Source organism: Labrus bergylta, chromosome 22, assembly GCF_963930695.1.
Source record: "Labrus bergylta chromosome 22, fLabBer1.1, whole genome shotgun sequence".
NCBI classification, from domain to species: domain Eukaryota; kingdom Metazoa; phylum Chordata; class Actinopteri; order Labriformes; family Labridae; genus Labrus; species Labrus bergylta.
Window position 1 is genome coordinate 6,731,045 of NC_089216.1, and position 26,125 is coordinate 6,757,169.

Here is a 26,125-nt window from a genome sequence, read left to right on the forward strand (position 1 = left end):
CCACCCCCCACCCCACGTCCATCCATCAGCGTTTAACGGCGCAGCGCCTCCACCAATCTGTGCAGCGGGAGGACCACCCCAACCCCTGAACCTGAATCTACCCGCCCCGCGCGTTTATAAATACCGCTCCAATCACGCCGGCAAGTCTTGGTCGTCAGAAACGCTCAGGGTTGCAGCAGAACATCCCCCTTCGTCTCCTCCCCTTCCATCGTTTCTCTGTTTTTAAAACAAAAACCTCACGCATCATCCATTTTTTCACTTCCATTCTTCCTCCCCCCCCACCCCCCCGTTTTTTTTTTCTTCTTCCGAACTGTGGTTGTTTTTTCCGCGGCCAGGTGCATGCATTGTTCGTCTCCCAAAATGGTTTGCGAGACTAAAATTGTTGCGGACGAGCACGACGCTATACCTGGGACCAAAAAAGAGTCGATCATGTGGAGCTCCCCTCCGTCCAGCGCGGCTGTGAACGCGGCCGAGGCCCGGGATGTGGGGAAAGACGCGGTGTTTATCCGCGAGTTCGAGCGCGGGGACCAGGAGGAGGTGCGGCGCATTTTTTACGAGGGCATTATGGAGAGGATACCCAACACTGCGTTCAGGGGGCTCAGACAGCAGCCCAAGACTCAGTTTTTATATGCTCTTCTGACAGGTAGGTACCATCATTACACAACATCATCTTGGCCTCAGAGCCACTTTTAATGCTGGAGAAAACTTCTGCGTAATGCCTTTCATTAATAATGCATGAAGGAGGTATCACTTTCAGATTCTGCTTTCCCCTTGATGTTTGCCTACTCATGTGATTTCATTTGAGGTACTTGTCTAAAATCCCACACGATTCAAACGTCTCCCCTGCACTCTCCGTCTAACAGCCGGGTTGAATGACTCTGCAGCGGCACACTGAGCTCCTCTCCGCCGGCACTTACCGGCATGTTGCTCATCATGCAACAAAAGGCATGGCCGGGCGCATGGTGCACGTGTGGAACCGGCGGGGCCTGCTGCTGAAGTGATGACATGCCGGTGTGTCGTGAATGAATGAGTGAATGAATATGAGGAATTGCCCACAGGGTGCGCGCACGTACTAGATAAAAAAAAAAAAAAAAAAAAAAAAAAAAATCCCCCGCACACAACCCAACACACAATCTCTCTCTCTCCCCCCACCTTTCCCTCGCCTCTGCACAGCAGTTTATGCGCCACTTATGCACCGAGCTCGTTTGGCTTTTGTTGATGTTTGGCGGCGCAGATTGAAGCCTCGACGCCAAGTTCACGTCATACAAACCTCTATGTACTTCAGAGCTAAAAGTTTCTGCGTGACTAAATGAGCATTTTACGTTTATTATACTCGGAAAGTTCTCAAAACATGACAGTCATGCCCTTAAAATCCCACAAGAAGATTTTATCCTCACTGTCGTCTGTATGCGTCTCATCGATGGAGATGACTGAAATCATTCTGTCTAAACTGACTCCTGGTTATTGCATGCCACGCAACAACATGCTATGCAGCATCCCTAAAGCCTTGCCTGTTTGTGTCCCCCATTTGCGCCCCCCAGCGTCACATTCGACTAATTACTCCAGTACTGGTTTCAATGAGTTCACTTCCAACATGCACAACCCAAAGCTGTACACTGAAATGTTTCTCCCTGCAGCTTCTGTGTGTCTTACTTCACAGTCTGATGATGTAACTTTACTGCCAAGTGTGAAACTCATACTGATCTCCCCTTGATGAAATGTAACATTCTCACTAAATTGGTGCAATTGTTTCACTTGTGTCTGTTTGGGGTCAATGTCTGCCAAAAATCAAACATGTGATTCTCTCTTCTGACAGGTGTCGTTTATTTTTCTTCCATTTCTCCATAGTAATGTGCTTTTACGTGACCAAATCCGTCACGCTGACCTGCTGTGCGCCTCTGTTTCTGGTGGGCGCGCGCTACTACTACAGCAGGACGGTTATCCAGAGTTATCTGGACTGTGCTCTGAACACGGACATGGCTGACATAGAGGCCTATTACATGACACCCACAGGTAAGAAGAGGGAGGGATGTTGTTTTCACTGTAGTGTCTCTAATTAGAACAATATCTGTTGTCTTGTTTGTCTGCAGGCAATGCTCGGCCACTACTTTTGATTTCAGTTAAATACGTTTTTAAAAAAAAAGGATGTGGCTTGAAAAATCTCACTACACACTTAAAGCAATTAGCGCAACAAAAGCCTTGAAAAGCGACATGAAAGGGGAGAGAAAGTGTACAACTAGCCAGCTCTAGAGCGTCTTCAGGCAATTCATCAAATATGCAGCTTGTCTCTCCGCTTTCCTTTTCCTCCACCCTCCTCTACGTCTCCTTCCCCCCACACTTGCTTCCTCTCTGAGCAGCATCTCTTGGTCTCAGGAAAGAAGGGAGGAGAGGGAGGGATGGGGAAGGCATTGCATCACAGGGCTATCGATTGCATGAAAGGAGAAGAAAACTGCTGATACACTTTCTGCAGTAAACTCGCTGTCGGCAAGGCTCATTTCCTCGGCTTAAGCTTCTAATTGGACAAAATCAATCGGCCTGTAGTGTCACGTCAAACTATTTATTCTCTTGAAGAGGCGAGTGATGAGATGGAGCACAAAAATGCCACATTTTTGCGCACATTCCTGCTGCACTGTAATTTCTTGCACCCTTTTATCCCCAGTTAACCTGCACCTCCCGGCTGGTATAAAAAGCAGGTGTTAGTTAAGCCAGTAAATTGCCCCCCCATTGTCTCTTTCTTTCTGACATTGTGCCCTCTGGCCTGGTAATCCACTGCACACACAGTTGCAATTTAGCATTCCCATTATTGCCGCAGGGCTGCGATGGTTTAGAGGGGGTCAGGCACCGCTGCCCCAGGACAATGCTAATGATTATATCCATGCAAACTGAATGGGCCCGGAGGGGGGGCTGCCCTGGGGGTGGGGGGGGGGGGGGTGGGGGGGGCAACACCTGGGTACCAACGTGCAGTCCAGATAGAGGGGCACCACATATGTCTCTGTCGTTTGTTGCGATGTTTCATGTCTCTGTGTGTGTGTTGTATACACAGGATGTCATGACAGTTAGGAGTGTGTGATCATGTTCACAGTGTGACGTGGATCACAGCAGAGGGATGATGTCACTGAAAGGCGCCGAAAACGTGTTCATCCCGTCAGCGTCTTAAAAATGAGTGATGCCGTTCTGCAAACACATCCTATAAACACTGTTTGCTTTTTTTTTAAACCAAAGTTAGATCAGTTTTAGTCATTTATTAGAAAACTTTGTCTTTTTTTTGTCTGTGCTCTTTGTGACTAATTCAAGTGGGCGGGGCTTAGTGGAAAAAATGTGATGTCACAAATCCAATACAGATTTAGCAACAGTTAAATCTGATGTTGATGTCAGTTGCGCGGTGGTTTTTATATTTACATAATTAAACTAATAAACATTTACTAAACTCTTAATTCTAATCAAAAACAAGTAATCAATATTTGTTTGAAATTTTAAAATTATTTATTGTTGCTGAGCATTGTTGTTTTATTCAAAACTCCAGCGGTTGTGCCTTACTTTGTCAGTGATGTTGAGGGGAGGTAGCTATGCTCACTAGCTAGTTTCACAAAATAAATATTTGGTTGAAATGACAAGATTTAGGAGGCAAAACTCACCGTTTGAATGAAACATTGAACTTTCATCAAGTCTGGTTGAAAGTGAAGCAATAGCGTACTCGTTAGCAGCGACTCTCTTTGATGTTTAGATGAAGAATTGTGAGTGGCCGGACGAATATGACTGGATGGAAATCTGTCTGAATGTGTGTGTGTGTGTGTGTGTGTGTGTGTGTGTGTGTGTGTGTGTGGGTGGGTGGGGCTTGCAATAAGCTTCCCAGGCTATAAGCAGCTATCTTAACTCTTTAGCAGAGGTAGTGTGGAGACGGTCATTTGAGGCACAATATCTGATAACACAGTGTTCATGAGGGATAATGGGAAGGCTAACTGTTGGAACATCAGCTTGACATGGACTTGTATTCAAAGTAAACGTAAGCACCACAATCAGGACTAGTAATGTCCATTAAAGGTGTGAGGGTGGGGTGTGCATAGAACTGCTGCTTCTTCGTCTTTATGAGCCCAAAAACATCATTTTCAATCGGTGTCCACGAGCTGAAATGTCTTGGTGAGGATGGAATCACATAATTTAAATATTGTCTCTCTTCAGCTCAGCAATAGATCAACTCAAATGAGAATCACATCTTTAAATCAAGAGAGGAAGAGAGAAGGAAAGTAAGGGAGGGGGGAGATTAAAAAAGGAAACACTTTAAGACTTCCTTAAGTAATCTTTTTAGAAAATGAAAGCGTAATCAGAATTTATTAAAGTCTGTTGGGGTAAAAGATGAAAGCTAGCCGGAGCCACATGTTCCTGTACGCATGAAACAATTACACCAATCAATACTCTTATCTGCTGCGTGTGTATGTGTGTGTGCTGTGATCACTCACTCTGCTGTCTCTAAAGGCCAGCTGTCACCTCTTTCATTTACTACATAATAAAGTGTGTGTGTGTGTGTGTGTGTGTGTGTGCAGTCAGAGAGGTCGTAAAGCAAAGTGAAGAAACAGTAGGAGAATAAATATGATTGGTTGTAAGTGAGTTTCCTAATCAAAGCGTATTTAAACATCAACAGTTTTACATATTCATTGATTGATATTAAATCAAATGTTGATCGTTTTGACTTGAATCTTAATCTTCTCAGTCTGATTTCAGTAATCAGGGTGTGTTTAAAAAAGGCTAACAGAAGAAGTCTGCACACCTTTTAATTACTTAAAATCCATTATTCAAATTCAGCAGCTCAGTTTGAGCTTTGACAAACTCAAACGGATGTTAAGGAAATACAACATCTGCTATCACCAATCTCTTTGTGCACTTGGGACTCCTCCTCCTCTCCACCATCTCTCTCTCTCTCTCTCTCTCTCTCTCTCTCCCTCTGTCCTTCAGTGGAAGCGATAAACCAATAATGAGTCAATCTGGCGATCAATACATCCACCGATAATGTGTGAAGAAATACAGTGCAGAGAGATACTGCAGATGAAGACATGAGACTCTCGTCTAATTGAATATCTTTCCTCACAGATGAAATATGATTCATCACGTGTTGTTGCTCTAAAGAGTGCAGTCAGCTGATCTAAACCATAAACACAATGATAGTTCCTCCAAGCATCAAACTTTGACTTCATTTTAATAAAACAACCGCTGAGTAACTCCCAAAAAACTACAAACATTTCCATGATATTTTCAATCAGCTGCAGGATTCAGACTGAGGCTGACTGAGTGAATAAAATGAAATCGACACAATTTGGATGAAACCATCGTCTCGAATGTGAAGACATATCAAATCTAGACAATGCAACACAAAATGTTTTGATAAGTGGCAGCTTCACGGCGTACTGATTTGTGTTTATGTAAAATATATTATGTTTGGCTCGTTTTTCTTTTAATAACAAATAACTCTGAGTTTACTTTGATTTAATTAAACTGGGGATGCACAATAAATCTCAATTTCCTCGTTATCCCAATATGAGCAAAACACACACATCGCAAAAGTCTGAATCTATCACAATGGATAAGACAAAGAAGTCGAGGAGGATGAAGCTCTAGCTGGCTATCAGCTACCCTCAGATTATTTTGGTGCAGATTTAGCTGTGAATTATATATATATTTTTTGAGTTGTTTTTCTGGACTTTTTGCCTTTATAGTTAGGACAGCTGACGAGAGACAGGAAATGTTAGGAGGGGAGAGAGTGTGGGGGGGGGGGGGGATGACATGCAGCAAAGTGCCGAGGTTGCTAGGCCTTCAGCGCCCTAGCTGTGATTTTTTTTTTTTTTTAAATCAGGAAGGATGCAACAGCTATTGTGTCAAACATGAAGAACAGCACATAGGCATTCAAAAGGCTTTTTTAAACACCTCTGTTAAAAACAATCTCCAAACATTAACAAACACAAACACCTCGAGAAGTGATTACTTATGGTGCTATGTTGTTGCACTTTTCCCCCTGTCAGCACCTTTGTCAAGAAACGCTCTCGTCTTGTAAGAAAAGACGGTCTAAGTGACCACTTCTAATACACGCCATCGCTTCATCCTCCAATGAGAGAAAGAAAAAAGGCAAATATTGAGAAACTTGACTTGAAAGAGGAAAGCAGATACAGGCAGAGGAAGGTTTCCCTTCTCCTCCACGCTCTCCACGCGCTCCTCGCTCCACCACTACAGGTCAATCTAAAGCCGCTTAGTGCTCAAAAAGTGAATATAATTTAATGAGGGCAGCATTAGACAATGAGCCAAATCCTCCTGGCGGGAAGTGATACCCACGCCGTAACACAGGCTGTTTAATGAGGCGTCATGACCACTGCAGGGTCTCACGATGCAGAGGGCATTATAACAACTGCGTGTGTGTGTGTGTGTGTGTGTGTGTGTGATTAGCTTTCTGCACCGGTAACTGCTGTGCTTATTTTAGCTCTGAACGACAGACAGAGAGGGAAAGAGAAAACTGTGTGAGGTGATAAGAGTGCTGGAGAGAAACGGGGGCATCTGAGGGAGGGGGTTTGCTCCTCATACTGTGAGATACATTTTTGTGTGTGTGTGTAAAAAAAAACAAAAAAAAAAACAAACCAGAAACAAACAGCTTCCTGGTGAGCACAAAGACAAACGGATCTCCAGGGTGACAACACAGCTGAGCTCCTCCGATTAAAACGTCTTTCTTCCCTCTCTCCCTCCCTCCTGTTGCTGTTAGAGCCACTCTGTTTCCTTCCCCTCTCTCTCTCTCTCACCTGTATCGCTCCTTCTCCTCTTCGTCTCTATTTCTCATCACGCTGAAGGTGTAGGGGAGGCGCCGCAGTGGCTCATCTGGGTTATCCATCATCCTGGCACCGGGGAAGTCTTGTTTCCTCCCAGCTGGGGCACCAACATCTTATAGGAGCGGAGAAAACATAGAAAATGTTGAGTTTTAATTGGCAGACATTTTCATAAAGTGAGAAACCTGGCAAAACTTTACGCAGGAAGAACAAATGTAATAAAACAGATTTAGAGTCTCATAGCTGCAGTTTATCGACACTCAAATTAATCTTAAATCGAGCTCTTGAAAAATAATTAGAACCTCAATCGACAATTTGTAAAGTAACATTTATTGTATTGACTTTCTTTTTTTTTTTTTTTATAATTATTTTTATTGCCTTCATCAGTCATACTTACACGTTTTTATCAACCAAAATAATACCATAACATTTAACTTAGTTACACTGAGTGAAATCAGGATCACATGAAATATTTACCTTTATATCCCAAGACACAACAGAGAAAACACATAAAATAAAACAAAATAAATAAATATAGAAACATGTACATTAATGTCACTTTGTATTGACTTTCATTAAATGTATTTATCAGATACAGACAAATGAGCTCTTTGCTTTAAACTCAGAAACCCTTCTGATGTTCATGTTTTACAGACTTGACGGTTAATCAGGTTTTTTTTTCTGTTCTGGTGAGGAGAAGATTGAAACCACCCTCACATACAGTATGTGCTCCCTAAATGTGAAGCTGCAGCCAACAGCTAGTTAGCGTAGCTTAGCTTAAAGAGCAGAAACAGAGGAACACACTAACCTGGCTCTCTCTAACATTTCCCTGCCAGGAAGTAAAGTGTCAGACTTTTCCTTTTAGTCACAAGGAGCTGTACTTAATGCTGTCAAGATGGCTGATACAGTTGCTGAAAAATGTTAGAATTAAAGATCAGATTCATTTAGTCTCTGATACATCATCAAAACCTGAAGATCACTGCCCTGAGTCTGTGCGTCAAGAGAAACTAGAGACCTCGGGCGGTCTGTTACTTTTGCTACGTGCTGCTGAAAGAACGTGAACATTTGCATCCTTTGTTTCACTTTCTGCTTGAATCAATACTGAACAAAGACACTCACTGTGAAGAGCAGACTGAATGTCAGCAGCATTGTTGTGCATGTTCAAACCATCTTTATTCTCTGGTGACCAATCACAAGTCTTGATCACAACAGTTTTTTTTAAGCCCGCCTTTTGAGAGGCTGGTTATAACTTGATTGCTTTATAGAGTTGAAATGAATTGTTTTTGGTCTCTAAACAGTCTAAACGTGCAGTGTGTAGGGTTAGATGTACGCCTTTTACACCCTTGGAGAGAGAAGCGGGGGGGGGGGGGGGAGAGTAGCAGCCATGAGAACAGCTGCGTGCACAAAATAAAGTGTGTGAAATATGCGCTCGTACCTGCACGCCTGCAAACAAACAACATGCACAGATGTGTGGGTCGTTCTCTGTAAACGAAACAGTTCAATTTAACAACACACGGGTCAATGCTCGCATCCCCTCTGCATATTAACTTTGACTTAACGGCCCAGTTGATGCGAAAGGTTGGCTCTACTCTAAACCCAGCCTTCGATACACATGAATTTTTCATTTTCTGTAACTGCACGGTTGTGACTTTGTGAGCACATCTGCACAGAGCATCCTGTGTTTGACCGTCACCTCCCCTCTCGCCCCTCATTTGTCCGTGACGGAGCAGGAAAGTGCTGAGGCATGAGTTATACATGACAGGCTAATCCATACTCCCAGCATGCACCCTGACCTGAGGAAGAGGGTGTGTCACTCTGTTTGTTTCTGCACCATCTTGTCTCGTCCAGCCGCAGCAGATGGCAGTCCATCCATAAGTCTGGTTCTGCTCGAGGTTTCTGCCTCTTAAAAGAACGTCTCTCCTTGCCACTGTGTCCAAATGTTGCCCTGTTCTGGCTCATAACGGGTTATGTTGAGTCTCGCTAAACTTCCAGACCTGCTCTCTTTGTAAAGCTTCCAGAGATAACTTTTTATAAATACAAAAAGGGAGTGATTAAAAATAATTAATAAACTTAATTGCTGATTCTGTGGCAGCTGCAGATCATGGCTTGGTGCATCCGCCTGTTTATACGCTCAAAAGTAAGAGAAAAGCAGTCAACCATGTTCCTATAGGTCAGTGGCTTTCAACTGGTCCAGCCTCAGGACCCACCACCAAATTATTCATGAAAAATCGCGACTCCAATTTCCGATATTTTTCAACCAATCAAGATTTGTTCAATGAAAAACCGTGCAGTTTGGACCTCAGAAAGTACAAAATGTGACGGAACAAAATTAAACAAATATGTTGAAAAAGTGCTTCATAGACTTTTTAAAACTATATTTTTTTCCAGGCACAAATTAGCGACCCATGTAAACCCACTTTTGGGTCCCGACCCCCCCAGTTGAGAAACGCTACTATAGGACACTTGCTCTTCCTGAGCCCAAACAAAATGTCTGTCTTATATTGCACAACATGTATTTGAGGTGGAAAGATGAACACCAGCAGCAACGCCTTTTCTCCATTTAACACCTTGCAAACGACACGAGCACATCTGGAATTATAAAATAATAATCGTGCTACTTCTTAAGATATCAGAGCACATTGAAACAATACATTTTTTTAATATCAGAGCCAAGCTACTTAAAGGCTTCTGTCAGGGCTTACACCCACAGAGTGCTCAGTGCAGCACTGTGAGGCGTCGTCTAGACTGAACGCTTATACACTGAATTAACTCCATTGGTTCCATCTAAAGGAAAACGTCTTTCTTTTTAGAGGCCTAAAAACGATCCCTGTGTCCGAGCATGGGTGCCATATTTAGTATTTTCAACACACGGAGCACGGAGGCTTATTAATATCTCTGTAAAGTGGTAATAGAAATATGATCTGTGGTGTGAAGAACACAGTAATCTGATTCTTGCTTGTTTTAGAATCACGAGGAAGGATTTGCAGAGCTCTTCCTCTTCCTGGTCTTCACTCTCTAGTGTGATTTATGTCTCGTCTTGAGATCTCATCTGTATTCTTCAGGACCCCCTCCCCCCTCTGTAATAATGGTAGATTTTCTCCTCCTCCCCCCCTCCCATCCCATCCCCTCCGCCCCGTTCGTTTGCCCTCACAGCAATAATGGATCCTTTCAGGCTCATCACTATTACTGTTAACGCAGATGCCTCGCCTCCCTCTTCCTCTGCTCGCCTTTTCTTTCACAGCGGACACATGAATGATCTTCTTCATTTTGCCTCTTTCCCTGTCGCGCAATGACTCCTTTTTCTGAGTGAGTGAGCTCATTTATACGATTTTCCAGCTTTAGTTTCACACTCAAAGATGATCTGTGCACCCTCTTAACACTGCATTAAGCCGTGCTCTTCAGCAAAGCTATGCATTCATGAAGCAACAGGGGGGATTTGTGACTTTTTCTCAAAAGCAAATGGGCAAATATTTGTCTTGGTTCTTTTGGAGGGGGATGGTATTTCTGAGATCAATTTCCTCTCCCCAATCACTCCTTGTGGTGACATGCAGGACTAAGCAGCGTGTCCCTCCTGGATTTTAACCAACAGTCGTCAACAGGAAAGAGGGAAGACATATGTAGACAGACGGATACAACAGAGAAAGATCGTCGTTATAAACCATCCTAAAACCCTGCAGCAGTTCTTTTAATACATAAAATGTCTGACTACTTGGCTGTTTTCCTCTTTCCTCTAAAAACTGTCAGACACAATAATGTCTCCAGCCGTTATTTATTCTCGTGACAACCTGCCAAACTCTTCACACCCAATCTATGACAGAGGACCATCTTGGCCGTCTAAAGAGGGAAATCTGCTCTATCACTCGGTCTGTTTGACTCTCACTTGCTAAACAGAGCCCTCATTCCTCCAGCCTGCCACACAAAAAGAGTAATGATGCCAGAAAGCTGAAATTCGACGAGACCAACAGTCTAAAGCCATTCTGGTAATGCTTTGAGCAAACCGCCCCAGGCCAAAGTGTGGGGGGGGGGGGCCTTAGCCGAACTGTTTCTGAGGGAATCATCAAAATTAATCCTCTGGGAGACATGAACACAATCCATCCCAGAACTGTTGAGTTATATTTCAGTCTGGTCAAAACGTGAGTGCTAACAAATGGTGCGTTCCATTTACCTGCGAACTTGGAGCTGGGAATGACATCACACCCGAGTTCATCGCATTCCAGTTGCAAGTTGGAAAAGCAACATGGTGTACCTTTGTTTTGTTAGCTAGTACCAGGCAGGAAACAACACACGGACAGCTGAAGTTGCTCAAAAGAATTCCAACTTCAGGGGGGGCGTTACTGAAGACGTATCAGACCAGTCATTTAGAATTTCCGACTTCCATGATCAACCGGAGCGCACCATGACTCCATGATTGAGCCATGCTGTAGTGTGGAATGAACTTGAAATCAAGCCTTTATTCCAGAGAACCCAAGCTCAGTGCCTTGCCAAAGACAAGCTTTACCGTGTCTGTTTTAGAGAAACTAAAAAAAAAGAAATTTAAGATAAACCCGTCGCTTCAGTAGCAGATCTGCAGAGTCTGGCGCATCTTCAGATCACAGGGGCCGCCTTCTGGAGCCTAATATTCTGCCCACTCCTCAACTTTATCTCCATCTTTTCGGTTCTTTGTCCCTCTTTTTATCCATCCATTCATCTCCTGGAAGTGCAGTTCCCAGCAGAAACAATGATAGCTGGTGTAATCCATGCAGTTTAAAGTGCCATATGCAGCAGATGTGAAGTTCCTGGAGGTATATCAGGAAGAGTAGAGGTTAATATACCCAGCTCAGCTTTCAGAAGAAAAGCACAGTCAGAGAGATGTGATATATATTCTCACCCCCCCCCCCCCGTGTTTAATGTCCAATGTGTATCAACAATGTTAATGAGAAGCAGTGTTAAGTAATACAGACAGTGTGATAGGCAGATTTGTATATTTGGCTCGCGTGCCTTCCTGTTCTGTCCTCATTCCTGGCACAGGCTCATTTCAGACAGATGGTCAGAAGGGCTTTATGGAAGACTAACCCCGCCCTCCACCACGCCGCGCACCGGCGTTATAATGCAAGCAGAGAGCCACAGGAGTTGACACCGCAGCTCTGACATCTGTGTGTAATAAACATCATTCCATAGCATTAGTGAAACCCGCCAGATACTTAACCAATTACAAACTGTGTACAGACAATCCCATAAATAAAGTCTCTAGTGTCACACTTTGGGGTTCCCAAATGGCATCAACAAAAGACTGTTTGGTTGCCTTTCTTAAGGGTGAATGACTTTTAGTATGCAGAGATGCAACGTCAGTAAACTGTATCATCGTCTGAGCTACGTTTGGACAGAGAAAATGAACAAGATGAAGATGTCTGATCAATTCTTGTTTGCAAACTTCGAAAAACGTCGAGAAAGTTTTTAATGTATCCCTCCATTATCTATTCCACTTTTTTCCCATTGGGGGTTGCGGGGGGCTGGAGCCAATCCCAGCTGTCATTGGGCGAGAGGCGGGGTATACCCTGGACTTGTCGGCAGTCAATCACAGATGTTTCAGTCTCAAATTGTGAATCAGGTTTTTTTCCATTTAAGATGATGCAGCACTACAAATCTTGTCACATATAGTTAAAAAACTAAGCCCCCTTAAGAGTTTATGGACAAAAAGGTTGTGGGCAGTCTCCCTGTGATTACGTACCCCTGTTTAACTTTGACTTTCCTGTTGCAGCTGCAAACCCACAATGATGCTGATAGTCGTTTAATTCAGAAACTGAAGCCTCCGGGTCAGTTTAACTCCGACCTGCAGGGGCATCAAATCCCTACTAACACACTGTGCATGATGCTAATAGCACCGTCTGTTTTCTGTGTGTTTGTGTAATAGTGAGGGCAGAAATAAAGGGAAAGAGGATACTAGGAAAGAGAGACTACGCACAAACCAAAAAGAATCAGGGTTCAGACGTATTGGACAGACGGACACAGATTTGTTTGTACTGTCCGCAGGTCAGTCACGGAAGATTCAGATTAACTTGATCTATAACAAACAGATGGCATTTTAATACAAAACCATGTAACCACTGCCAACACATGTCGTAAATACTGCTCACATTGATGGAAAGAAGGCGGTTTTGAACGTAGTTACGTAATAAACAGGAAGCAGAGACGGGCATTTTCCTTGAAAGATTATGATTGCCAAGGAAATGAAGTAAGTGCACACAACTGCTCACTTAATGCTTTTAAAAGAAGGCATGGCTCAGATTCAAAGGAAGTATGATGTAGCACAGCATTATTTACTCATGATAATATTCTGTGTGCTTTTAATGGAGGATTAATCATCCGTGAACTCCGATGATGAGTATTGTGGGTAATATGTACAACAGAGGGATTAATTGCGGTATTAGGAATAAACATATCATAATAGCAGCAAAAAATAAATAATGTTTTCTCACTCAACATGGATACATTTGATCCATTGGATGGAAGTCTGGGTATGATGACATCTGAATGACGTGCCGTTTTGATGAAGTCAAATGGAGCTCAAGCTAGCTGTCCTCAATCAACAGATTAATAGGTGGCCGTTAAGATGTGAAAAACTTTTCTTTCATTCAGGAGGAATGTGTTGCATCATGAGGAACTGCAGAGGAACAGAAACTGAGTAATATTCTGTGTGCACTCTTTAGTATTTTCTTTGTTTCCGCACTTCACATATTTTTCTCACATTGTGCGGGGACTACTCTGAAGCTCAAAATGTCAGAGATACAGATATTCAAGCTCATGATGCTTGCAGCTCGTGATGCAGTAGTATTTCAAGTTAAAACAGGAATGTTTCTGTAGCTCAGTTTGACATACCTCAGACACAATGGCTGGTGAGAAAAGGTGAGAAATGAGAGTGATTTACATGCACAATCAGTCAGTGTCAACGTGAATAGTCAAAATGTGGGGATATTAAAGCTTGAAGCGGAGCTGAGGTGGAGGAGCATTGTCTGCTGACATTTTTGAATGAATTGGTGTTTGTTTGTGTTAGTCTTCTCGTGTATCTGTTTGAGTTTTTTTCCCCTCCAGTTTTTAAATATTGACAATAAAAAGAAAATCCCTTCAATTTAATCCTATAAACCAGACAACTGCCAAATTATCTATGACGAATTCCCCCTAAACTTTTGCTGTCCTATGAGATCAGTGTCTCTGCTCCACTACACTGTGAGCCCTGAGTGACCGCTCCGTCATGCCTGCTCTTTTAATCAGCAGTGTCTCCCTGAGTGGCTAATGCCATTAAGCTCCAGTCAGACGCTGGTCCCTGCCCTCCTCATTCATCCTCTCTTCTTCTATTCCCCCTCCTCTCAGAGCGTTTCAGCGATTAGGGCATGATGCAACGTGCTGCTAATGGAAAGACAGGCCGTTCATTTGGGTTTGACTTTCTGGAGCCAAAACACTCCCATCAACCACCCCTGTCCTTCTGATTCATTCATACAATTATTCAAATTCAAAGTTTTTTATTTAAGGTTCTGTAAACACTTGTATAATGTGGCTACATTATGTTAGAGCATTGATTTCTCTCCATGAGCAAAGGTTCATTATATGAATAGAAATGTGACATATGGTCTTTGGCTTCACAGTATATTGGAGCAACTCAATGTGAGAGTCTTTAAAAAAACAGTTTAGAGATTAAACGTCTAAATTACATGCTTTAAGGAATGTATGTTGGAGAAATGATTAGACTTTTGGGGAAGAACATCTATTCACTTTTTAATCCAGTTAGAATAAAAGATTGACACCACTCACGTCTGTTTTGTTAGGCGTGTAGCTCCCACCAGCAGCGGATTGGCTGCATTTACTTTGAATCGTGTACAGATTAAGCACGTGTTAAATACTGAGTGTTTGAGGCCTCTGCACCTTTAAGAAAAAGCTAAAGACCCAGCTCTTTCATGAATACCAACGAACTTAATGATGATGGTCTCCATATTATTGATGATGATGATGGTTGTGACGATGGTTTGTGTTTGATAACGACGACTTATAAGATGGTTTCTATACTGATTAGAGCTCTCAAGAACTGCCCTCAATGTTGTGCTTTGCCTCTGGTCACTTCCTGTCAGCACCTGTGTGTCCAATCAGATTCAAATCTGATCGTTTGCTCTTACTGACATTGTTCCCTTTTTTCTAGATCCTTGCTTGTGTTGTACTTACTTTCTGATGTACGTCGCTTTGGATAAAAGCATCTGCTAAGTGAATTGTAGAATTGTAGGCCAGAGTAGGACCATTTTGTTGCTGTTGGATGGAGCCAGGCTAGCTGTTCACCCTTACTTTTAGTCTTTATGCTAAGCTAAGTTAACTGACTGCTGGCTCCAGCTTCATATTCATCGTACAGACATGAGTGGTGGAGATCTTTTAACTGTTTGTGTTTATTCATAAGTGTAAATCTTTCAAATCAACTCAAACTTGTTCTCTGTTGTTTCCGTCAGGCTCCTGTTTCTGGGTGGCGTTGCTGGACGGACGCGTGGTGGGGATAGTGGCGGCGAAAGGACGCGAGGACGACAACACGGTCGAGTTGCGGCGCATGTCAGTGGACTCCCACTACCGCGGCAAAGGCATCGCAAAGGCCCTGGGTCGTCGCGTTCTCGAGTTTGCCCTGCGCAACAACTACGCCGCCGTGGTCCTGGGCACGACAGCCGTCAAGTTGGCCGCCCACAAGCTGTACGAGTCGCTGGGCTTCCGCCGAACGGGCCAGAGCGAGGATTACAGGCTTCCTGGGATGAGCCGCTCGCCGCTGGAGAGGCTCTTTTTCCAGATCCGCTACAGCCGCTACCGCCTGCAGCTCCGTGAGGAGTGATAGGTGACAGAGAGAGGGAGAGAGAGAGATGGAGAGGGGGGAGATGGAGATGATGAAAGAGAGGGACAGAGAGAGAGAGAGAGAGAGAGAGAGCGAGAGAGAGAGAGAGAGAGCAACGACCCTCCGTCACCTGAGAGCCTCGACCGCTTCCTCTCCTCTGACAGCTTTTATTTATTTTGTGTCATTAGAGATAACTTTGAGTACTTAACACTTCTACTTCATATTTAAAGTCACTAACGTCTTCATTACTATTATGCTTTTGTTGCTGTTGTTTTTGTATTATACTTTTACATTTTAAATGAGACTTTGTTTCTTTATCTCGGTTTTTTAAGCTATTTTTTGGTACCTTTACCCCTCCCTTTTCATTGTGTGAGAAAATTAGCTTTTATATACCACATCCAACTAGCACCCCGACAAGGCACCCTCCCAGGCCCCTTTAGTTTCATGACCACGTCCCTGATCAATACTCCCCTTCATTACTCCCCAATGCCTTCAATGCCCCTCCCCCATTACTTCTAGCCTTACCCCTCCCTCCCACATTCCCCTGATTTCCCCACAGCAAAAAAATTCAACAGACGGGCTTAGATGTGCAAGAAGACATTTGCATCTTTTTTGAGTGGGGGTGGACGGAGGAATGGATGGGTTGGGAGGGGCAAATATGGCTTTCTTGAGATCAAAACACACGAAACCTTTTCAGGGAGCCTGTGGTACACACTCTCTTTCAGAATACTTCTACAATATCGCTTCTTTTGTGTGCAATTTAGGCTGCACACTCACAAGAAAAACAAGTAATTTGGCTGATTTCCAGTCTCTCAAGACACCATATTGAAGCACAGCGAGAGTGTGTTACTGACCCCCACAGTGAGAGAGAAGGATGGCAGGATTGTTACCGGAATATGTGCTGTGTTTCCTGCATCCTGGATGGATATGAATCAACACAGTGCATCTTCTCTCATAACCCTGCTTTTCTTCGTCCTCACTGATTATCTGATTGGATCTCTCCCTGCCATTCTATTGTTTCCTATCCTCAGTTTATTGCTGCCTTTCTGCTCTCTGAAGCTGAGGAGAGGGTCTCTGATTGGTTGAGGTGACTGGAGGGAGGAACTTTCTCGCTGACAGATCCCGAGAAACAATATAGCTGCATGTCAGAGCTTGTGTCTGTGTGTGAGTGTGTGTGTGTGTGTGTGTGTGTGTGTGTGTGTGTGACTGTTCAGAGTGTGTTGTTTTTGTGTGTGTTGAAGCCATGGTCCAACATAAGACCATGCCGCTTCTGTGTTTGATGAAAAACTAACCTTTTTTATTTTTGCGTGAAAAGATACGCATTTTTCTTGCTACGAGTCAAGTATTATCTGACAAAACATTACTACTTTCTATATGTACTAAATATTTGTTTACTGATCGAGGAAATATAAATTCTATAATTTTCCGTGTATTTACTATTTGACTGATAATTAGTAATTTTGTAAAAACAAATTACCCCATTGTAATATGCAAATTTTACTGTCCAAAGTATGGCCAACACAAAGTAGCCACAGTCGACATGACACATATTTAATCCAGGTTATTGGTGGTCAATTTGGGTAAAACATATGAGCAATACTTGCAAACCTACAGTACATAACTGAGCACAAAGAGCAACTCATTATTTAAACAAATGTATTGGCATGAGTGTTCCTCCTACATGTATTTATATCGTGTATACAGCTGAAAACTCATGTAGCGAACTAAAGTTTCTCCCATAACACTCCTCTCCATCTCTATCCTCGTACCATTCAACCAGCAGTAGATTCAGCCATTCACCATTCTGAGCCTAAGTTGTGTCGTCACGAGTCATCGTTTGTAAAAAGTGAAATGCAAAAAAAAATCAAATAATAAAAAAAATTAGATAAAAAAAAAAAAAAAAAGAAGTTGAATACAAATGTAATCATCATAGCAATGGCCCCTCTCTGCCTTGCCACCCTTTCCTCCCCCTGAACTCTCCCAACCCCCCACTCATGAATCTGTCTGCAACCCTGGGCTAGACCCCAAACCTTCCATTTGAACCCTGCACACCCTCCACTGACCATTGACCTCTCCTTTCCCAGGCCACGCCCATTCCCCCAGCCCATCTCTGCATGCGCCACAGAGCCTTGCTGCACTGCTTTTATTATTCCATTTAAAGCTTTTTGGACCAACCCTAAGTCCCGCCCCTACTATGATGTCATCAAGGCAGTGTCAAAAGCTCTGGGACAGGCAGGTGCTAGGTTGATGACGTGTGCTTGTAAGCAGATGATACAGAAGAAGTGAAGGAAATACTGTGTTTGTGTATGTTTCTCTGCCTAGATGACATCATGCCTGCCAGCCAACCAACTGTAGAATGCAAAAAGCAATGCAAGTGTGGCATGCCTCTGTACCCGGTGTGTGTACGGTGCCTGCCCTGGAAAAGTGTAGAAAACAATTTATAAATATAATATATAAATATATATATTATAAAAAAGAAACTGAGCTTCTTTTTTAGATGAACATATTAAAGAAATGTGTGTTTTCTTTGTATGGAAAAAAAAAGAACAACTGTACCATTTGCATGAAATGTGTCTTTGAATGCAAATATAACTTTTAGGGGACAGACTCCTAGCACATGGCATACAGTGGAACCATAGACGTGTAATTTTACAACAGTTTGTTTCATTTTTAAATTATTTTTATCCTCTGGAGTCAAAGACAAGGGTGTGAAATTAGTACCAGACACAAGAGGGCTCCTTAATCTTTGGGAGGCAGCAAGCCCTTGTGGATAAGTTGTTTTTCAATTCTGAGTTTTGCTAAATTTTAAAAGAGGCGAATGCTATTCAGACTGATTGATCACTGACTGATGGATAGAAAGTTTGTTTCCTTCTTTGGTCACAGTGGGTATGAGATCTTCTATAGAAACCGCTTGTGGAAGATCATTAATGGGTATTTGATATTGGCACAAGAGAACAAGTATTCCCCTGCAGTAAATATTGCTAAAAGTATGTAATCTTTCATTTCATAAATGTCAAGTTTATTATATGCAGATAATGGATACATAGGCAGCAGGATAGAGTCAGTGTCAAAAGGTCAGACTTTGCTCAGGGCGATGCTGGTGATATCAGTGTTTCCTCAAACTAGTGTCAGAATCATGCCAACAAATCCCTGTTTCTTTGCACCAAACTTTGGATTAAACTTTCCCCTCTATATATTTTTTATTTAAGGATGTAGATACCACAGACTGCATATAAGAAGTGGGACATACCTTCTACTTAAACCCATTTTTTTTCTGGCCATGTGTTCAAACCATGTCTAGAGGAGATTTAGCAATCGACAGTTTCTTTGTCTTTTAATGAAATCAAGATTAATTCATCAAATAAAGTAAAAGCAGACACAAAGACAGTAATATTGGACAAATACAAAAAAGTCTAAACTGCACGGGATGCATCTAACGGGCCGACATGTGGAGGATGCCTCACAACACTTTGATGCGTCTGCTTTGAACTTGGTTGTTGCTGTAGAGTTAAAAGAGGACCACATTGTGATGTTTTTGGAGCAACAGAAAACGCTGACATTACACAACTAATAAACTATAGGATAACAGGTGACAGGAGATAGATGACAGAATCAGACTTCATAGCAGACTGTAAACCTGTAAATCTGCACTTATTTCTGATCTCACGGTTTCCAATGATGCTGTCAGCGTCACTGAGGCTTTAGATTTTGTCATAGAAGTTATAGTAGTTATATAACTCGTGTCAGTGATTGCCGTCAGTGTGTTTAAGCTCATCCTGTACGACTCTTTAATAGACCTGGGAGAGGTCTGGAGGTTTAGAGTGAGAGGTGGGCTTTTGCTGAGGTGGATTGTAAAATAAACTGTGGTCTGGCGTTTGATGACAACATGTGAAGTCTGTCAAATCTGAGCCATTTCTGCTTCTGCAAATGTTTGTTTTATTGCCAGATGAAATTTTAAATACTCCATGGTAATTTTTTTGGGGGGGATGAAATAAGTATCCATACAAGAACATTAGCCAAACGATATCATTACGCCTTCGCTAAGGCCTTATGCACCGGAATCAAACACTGGAGTTGTCATATCGCGTGGACTGCATGGCTTTGGGTACCTAAAGGGTGGATTTTGAATTGTAAAGATGAAGTGCACTGACTTACTATAATGCATTTATTTCAAGTCCGAGCAATGTCTGTTTTTCTACTTCATGTGGATGCTATGCCCTGTAAACTCTCACCTCCCGTTGAAAACACATAACTTCATGTTAGAATGTCGTCGTCAAACCGAATGCAACTCCTACCAGAGTGTGTAAATGAAGTTACAAACCTTTCCTCGGAAATGTTTTGCTGATGTACAATCCAAGAAAAAAAACAAACAACTTTTTTTTTTCATTTGCTTTTCTGTGATTTGTTTGAGTGCGAGTGTGTTGAGAGGATTGAGAAGGTATGCTGCATAAAGGCCTCGAATGATGAGGAGGCTCTTTTAAGTCATGAGTGCTTTACAACCCAAAAAAATGATCATGTGATGCCCGAGCTGAGGCGACTGAAAGCCGACGCTACAACTTCAGCAGTGATTCAAAGTTTAACAAAGAATTTCTCGCGGTTAAACCAGCCAGACGGTAAAAAAAACAAAGCAGTATTTGTCACGATCAATATTTCATTCAGTTTATCTACTGGTGAAGACGCATTAAAAGTGCACAAATGTACAGCTCCTGTGGATGTGTTGTGTTCCTCTGATGGTGTGTGTCCTCAGGGGGGGGGGAACACTCACAGGCATGAATGTAAACTGCCAACATTTACGGTCTTAGAAAGATTTCTGTTTTAAATCTTTCCTGGTTGTTTGTTTTACTTTGTGAATGAGAAGAATGACGATGGGGGGAAAAAAAGGATGAAAAGCAGCTTTGTGTTCTTTCATTCAGTGACTAAACCACTGCATTAGATGTTAGACATTCTGTGTAATTGTAAATAGCCGTATCTCTACACATTGTAATTGTATTATTTTTTACTGCAACCTGTCTTCTTTGCTGGATTTAACCGACCCGATGGAGTTCATTTTTTTTTGTCTCAGAAGATGGCTATCGTCTGGAATGTTCCACCTAACGAGGAGGGCGAGGGGTGAGGGAGGAATGTGCCACATTGGCAGTTAAACAGGGGGCTGGGGGGGGGGGGTTGTGTGGGCGTGTGGTGGGAGGAGGTCTGTGGCCACAGAGCTCCAAAGCATGGACTCCCTCTCTCTCTCTCTACCTCTGGTGAGGACTTCGCTCCACTGTGGCAAAAATACAGAAGGACTCACTCTGGACTGAGGCCACAGGTGCCAAGAACACAAAAGCACTTGTAGCACAACTGTGTCTTGTTTTGCTATTACGGTACAGATAGTTTGATTTTTTTACCTTTCCTATGAAGAAAATGGATTCCAGTTTCTCTTTCACCTGTATTATGGATTGTACGCATCATAGGCAGATATACAATCCACCATGTTCGCACTACGACCCACAGCTATTTTTGGAGATGAATATTTGCCAAAGGTGACAGTACTGGTAATTGCTGCGTTTTTGGTCCCTTATGTGGCTGCTTTGTTTCAACACAATCCTGTACTAACTTGGTATTCTTCAACAAAAATCCTCCCCACGTGCCATCCAATCAAGCAATAAATACAAAAGAGAGAAATACCCGAAAACATGACACACTATCAACGATGATATGACTAAAACATGAAATGCTGCATTGATCTGAAATACCTTAAAATGTACCTAACAGTGGCAGTGACGCATTACAACTCATAATATCCAAGCCTGAAGGGTGTTTGATTGTAAAATGTTTCTGTTTTTGTTTTTTTTGTATTTTTCTTTACAAAGACGTGTCAAAGATGTGTGTTTTTTTTTTATTTTTTAAAGTTGAAGTACACAGGTGTACCTCTGCATATTTGTACAGATGTCAAAAGGAAACAGGGGGGAAAGACAAGAGGGGGAATCATGGAGGCTAAAAGTGAGCAGTTCAAGCAGACAGGGGGGAAGAAAAAGATGGCGTAGCTTCAGTCTGAAAGTGAAATCTGCTGTTTAGTCTCTTCTCAAACCACAAAGACTCCTGGTAAACTTGCACCACTGAGACATGCACTGCAACTCAACAACCACCACTCTGATCGACAAACTAATCAAATCAAAAACACGCTGCAGCTGCCACAATCGCAACTCTCAACCGTGTTGACTTTTCTTACAAGGGAGATTCAAAGTCTTTTTTTTGAATCTGTAAGTTAGGAACTGTAAAGTTGTAAAGTATATTTTACTGTAAATAGAATCTGGGGGTCATTTTTACTCCTTTTGTAACAGAAACTTTGGATTTAAAATATATAAGAATATATTTTAAAGATATTTACAGCACTAATAAAGAGATTCTACAGTAATGCAGGTGTCTTCATCTGGATTACCTCATGACAATCCCATACCGACTAACAGCTGCTGCTTTCAGGAGCTACAGTGCGCGCCATCTTAGCCTTGGTGTCCGGCACTGACACAGCCTCCCTTATGCCGTCTGTCTGCTTGAACTCTCACAATGTCAGAGAGAGCCTCGAACGCAGCAGCAGCAGCAGCAGCAGCAGCAGCAGCAGCTCTGTTAGCTCATAGCACACTCTAGCACAGCTCTAGATGGAGCTATCTAGTTAACACAAAGCTGCTGCTGCTGCCACGCAAAGAGAGGCTCTCTCTGCCCTGGAGGCATGTCATGGCAGTTGTATGTTGCTACGAAACCGACCCGCACAAAGCACAGCAGGGGAGTGATATGCAGACGCACTGTGGGGAGGCAGGCGGGTCAACCAGCCGGCCTTCGAAGAGGAATGGAAGGAGGGATAGATGGATGGATGGATTAAAGAAGGAGGGAGTTAAATTCTAACAGGGAATTTGGAAAAACAGGTGTTGGGGACTTGTGGGGGGGGGGGGCGGTGCTACGGTTAGGAATATGAGAAATGAGTCCTCTTGTATGTCTAGTAGAGCCACTGTGAGATAGTGCCTGGGTTATTGAAAGAGAACATTCTCATGTATTGATTTAGAAGATTTATTAGGAGAGAAGAAGAAGAAGACAAAGCTTGTCCCGGTGTAGAAGCTGTTGGTACAACCGCTCTGCCCAACCTCAGTGAGCCTGCAGTGACAACCTGGTTTTAATCGGGGGTCTATTAGCTTTCAGTTCCCTTTCTGCCATTCCTTTGGAAGCCTGCTGTTTTACCATATGGTATTATTATTGTGATTATTAACCCTTTCTTTTATACTGACAACAACTGGAACACTGTATAGATGTAAAGATGGCATTTCTCTGCATTATGACGATGATTGAAACATGGATGTACATATACTGTATCAATTAAAATGATGATGCATAAAGCTTTTATATGTTGCAACAGTATAAAGTTTGTTTTTCATCACAGAGTAAAAGAGGGAACGACACTCAGTGGGAATAAATCCAGATAGATATTCGATTAGAAGCGATGCAAGTGTCAGCAGTGAGGATGTGTGCTGCAGGGCCTACTTACACATCCTGTGGTCACCATGGCAGCAAAGGGAAGCTCATGCTGTTGCCCTTGACAACTGGAGGCTTCAGAGGGACCCTCGGGCATGGGCGCCTGCAAAGAGGTACAGGTTATTAGAGTGAAGGCTTAACTCAGTTAAAGCTCCTGTGAGGAGTTTTTAGCTGCTTATGAAACAGACAGAAATAAATATTGATGTAATTGGACACACGATCATGAAATCCCAGTTTGTCTGAAAACAAGATACCCCATTTTAAAGATAAAACAAGATGATCTCCAGAAGGTATTTGTCTCTTACTTTGGAGCACTTATCTTGCACTCAGGGGCGTTTACTACATTTTTTTCCCCCTATTAAAAAGCTAACGATCCAGTCAGAAACATCCTCACGTAATGTCCCGCCTCCTATCTCGTGATTGGTTCTATTCTGTTGATGTGGAAATACATCACAACACCAGTTAGATTCTAACAAAGTTCTGCTTCATGGGGACTTAGGCAGAAAAAAACAAGACTGAACAAACATGCTACATATAGCTACATCAGTGATAAGCCAGCCAATGAGCTCTCACTTACAGATACACTTATTTGCTATGTTCCCTCCCTGTCCATTCTCGCAATGTTTACATAAAAAAAAAAAAACTATAACTATCGACCACTTCTTCAGTATACGAGCATTTGTTTATTTATTGGGAGGCTAGAAAACTCGCATCCTTTTCCTTCACCATGTCTGCTATGAACTCTGGGTAATTCTGCAGAAATGTGGATTGATGGAAATGACGTAATTGTCCCTCACAAGCATGATGATTTTCACAGAGGGACAGCACAAAGTGGTAGTAGAACTTTCATCTTGATGGACTCCTCCTGACTTTCTGACAAATTCTTTTGACTTGCTCAAAATTCAAAACAGCTTTACGAGTATTTATTTTACCACATTGCCAATTTTTGAAACACTACTCGAAAAGTGCAGAGTTCCCTCTAGAATTTTCACATACCAGTCTCACACTCCCCTCTCAAAGAGGGGTTGGGGTGGGGGGTGGGGGGACGGCCGTGCACCCCTAAACTGCTGAACAATGAGATAATAGAGGGGGAGATTTCCATAACACTGTCCATTGCTCTGGCTCTGAAATGCTCGTACTGACCCGGTGAGAAAAGCGGCTCTCACACCACGGCGCTCACGGCGCTGTCAGCGGGTTCAACAGGCAGCAACTGAAGGGCTGCGGAAAAAGAAATCTAGAGGAGTGTTAAAACATGACAAGACAGAACTGTTCAGCGGATACACTCAATATCCCACATGGCACCTTCATGCTGTCTTAACAAGAAACAGCTCCTATAATTAGCAGGTTGACGTTCCCAGTTGGTAAGGGGGTTTAGTCTTTGTCTAAAATGTCACTGACTAGACCCATTTTGCTTCAGGGTCTTAATTGGAGGATAAAACAAAAGGGGCAAAAACAGTCTAGAAGTGTCTGACAGGGACAAGGAAACTCGGTCAGTGTGCCTGGAAGCCGGGGACTGATATTCAAGTGTGTGTAACAGCATTCATGGAATGTATGTGTGTGTGTGTGTGTGAGAGAGAGAGAGAGAGAGAGAGAGAGAGAGAGAGAGAGAGAGAGAGAGAGAGAGGGGCATGAGCAAGACAAAGAGGAGAGTGGGCTGGAGCAGAGTAAGCGAATAAAAGATGAGCTGCAGAGAGCAAGGGGCTGGACGTTAAGGGCTGAGCAAAATTAGATCATCTGCTTTGTAGGAAAGATAAATTGTATTAAAGAGAATGTCACTGAAAATATAATAGCTTTATGCCATTACAAAATATAATATCAACAAATCAGACCTGATTTAGAAGTATTTTATTTCTTATTTCTCCTGCAATTTCTCTCTGGAACAGGATTCATAACATTTGTTAAAATCAAGGTTATAATGCAGTACATCAGCCTTTAAAAATGCACTTAGATAGAACGTGCAAACTTGAAAATGAAGGCTAGCGCCAACTGAGCATAAAAAAACTGCCTGAAGGAAAGGTCATTACGTGTATGAAGTGGGAACCTGCAACAGGTTAGCTCGCAGACTAATTCAAGCTAATGTGGCAAAGCATGAAAAAGGAACATTTTCTGCATGAAACAAAACAGCATATTTCATGTATATACAGTAGGTCAACCGATCTGCCTTTTTAAAAAACACATGAACAACCAGAGAAATATGAAGCTCCACCTTGGCAATAAAGCAGAGAGGACAGTCTTAACAGGAGAGTGTAAAAACTAAGCAGAGGAGCAGGAAAGGGAGTCTTTTTTCTGGGATGGAGAGAGAGAGAGAGAGAGAGAGAAAAAGAACTGGTGCGATCCAGTCTGTGGCTCCTGCCGTTGCCCCCAGATACTGCCTGGTTTCCATAGCAATGTGGATGCAGGACGAGTGAAGAATGAGGGAGAGCAAGACCGAGAGAGACTGTGCGACGAGAGAAATGGAACGGAAAGAGACGAGAGCACACTGACAGAGCAGAGGGAGAACGCTAGGAGCAGAAAAGGGAGCTTGTGTTCGATAAAGATGGAGGAAAGAGGAAGCGAGGGAAGAGGGAATGAGTCAGGAAGCCTGAGAGGGAGATGTTGGAGGGATGTTAAGCTCAGACATGGATCCCCAAGACTTGCCACTGGAGACCGCCACCTTCAGGGGGACCTGGGCAACACACACATAAGAAAATCAGGACATATACAGACCGTTTCTTATGAAACAAAAAGTCAGGCATACATTTGTGATTCTTTAAAAAAAACTGTCTTAAGGTATATTGTTTAACAAAAACAGGCGACAACAATGGATGTATAAACAAAAAGGTGATTTTCTGCGGGATACAAGTTATGCATAATCAGGGGCGTGACTGATCTCACTGCTACGCATTGTAGCGGTTTGTCTGGAGGCTTAAAGTCCCCATGAAATGAAAAATAAATTTTCCCAGTCAAACATTGAAGTTTCTGCTTAATATTATTCACTTTACTGAGATTTTCA

General features: G+C 42.7%; 2 protein-coding genes across 2 annotated transcripts in view; one reads left to right on the forward strand and one right to left on the reverse strand.

Annotated features, from left to right (window-relative positions):
* The first annotated feature begins 57 nt into the window (after positions 1 to 57).
* nat8l (N-acetyltransferase 8-like) lies at positions 58 to 23,002 on the forward strand. Its single transcript, XM_020640297.2, has 3 exons — positions 58 to 643; positions 1,849 to 2,013; positions 15,266 to 23,002. The coding sequence occupies exons 1-3, from the start codon at positions 340 to 342 to the stop codon at positions 15,631 to 15,633; spliced, it is 837 nt and encodes a 278-aa protein (XP_020495953.1). The 5' UTR covers positions 58 to 339; the 3' UTR covers positions 15,634 to 23,002.
* poln (polymerase (DNA directed) nu) overlaps positions 21,451 to 26,125 on the reverse strand; it is a 56,244-nt gene continuing 51,569 nt past the window's right edge. Inside the window, exon 24 of the mRNA XM_065950922.1 lies at positions 21,451 to 25,798. Within this exon, the coding sequence (XP_065806994.1) occupies positions 25,706 to 25,798 (93 nt within the window). The 3' untranslated portion in view covers positions 21,451 to 25,705. The remainder of the gene's footprint in view (positions 25,799 to 26,125) is intronic.

Bases quoted from the DNA above. Each gene is read 5' to 3' on its own strand.
- nat8l (XM_020640297.2), top strand. From the start codon at position 340: ATGCATTGTTCGTCTCCCAAAATGGTTTGCGAGACTAAAATTGTTGCG. The intron at 644-1,848 runs GTAGGTACCATC...ATTTCTCCATAG, and splicing joins TTTATATGCTCTTCTGACAG to TAATGTGCTTTTACGTGACC. The intron at 2,014-15,265 runs GTAAGAAGAGGG...TGTTTCCGTCAG, and splicing joins CTATTACATGACACCCACAG to GCTCCTGTTTCTGGGTGGCG.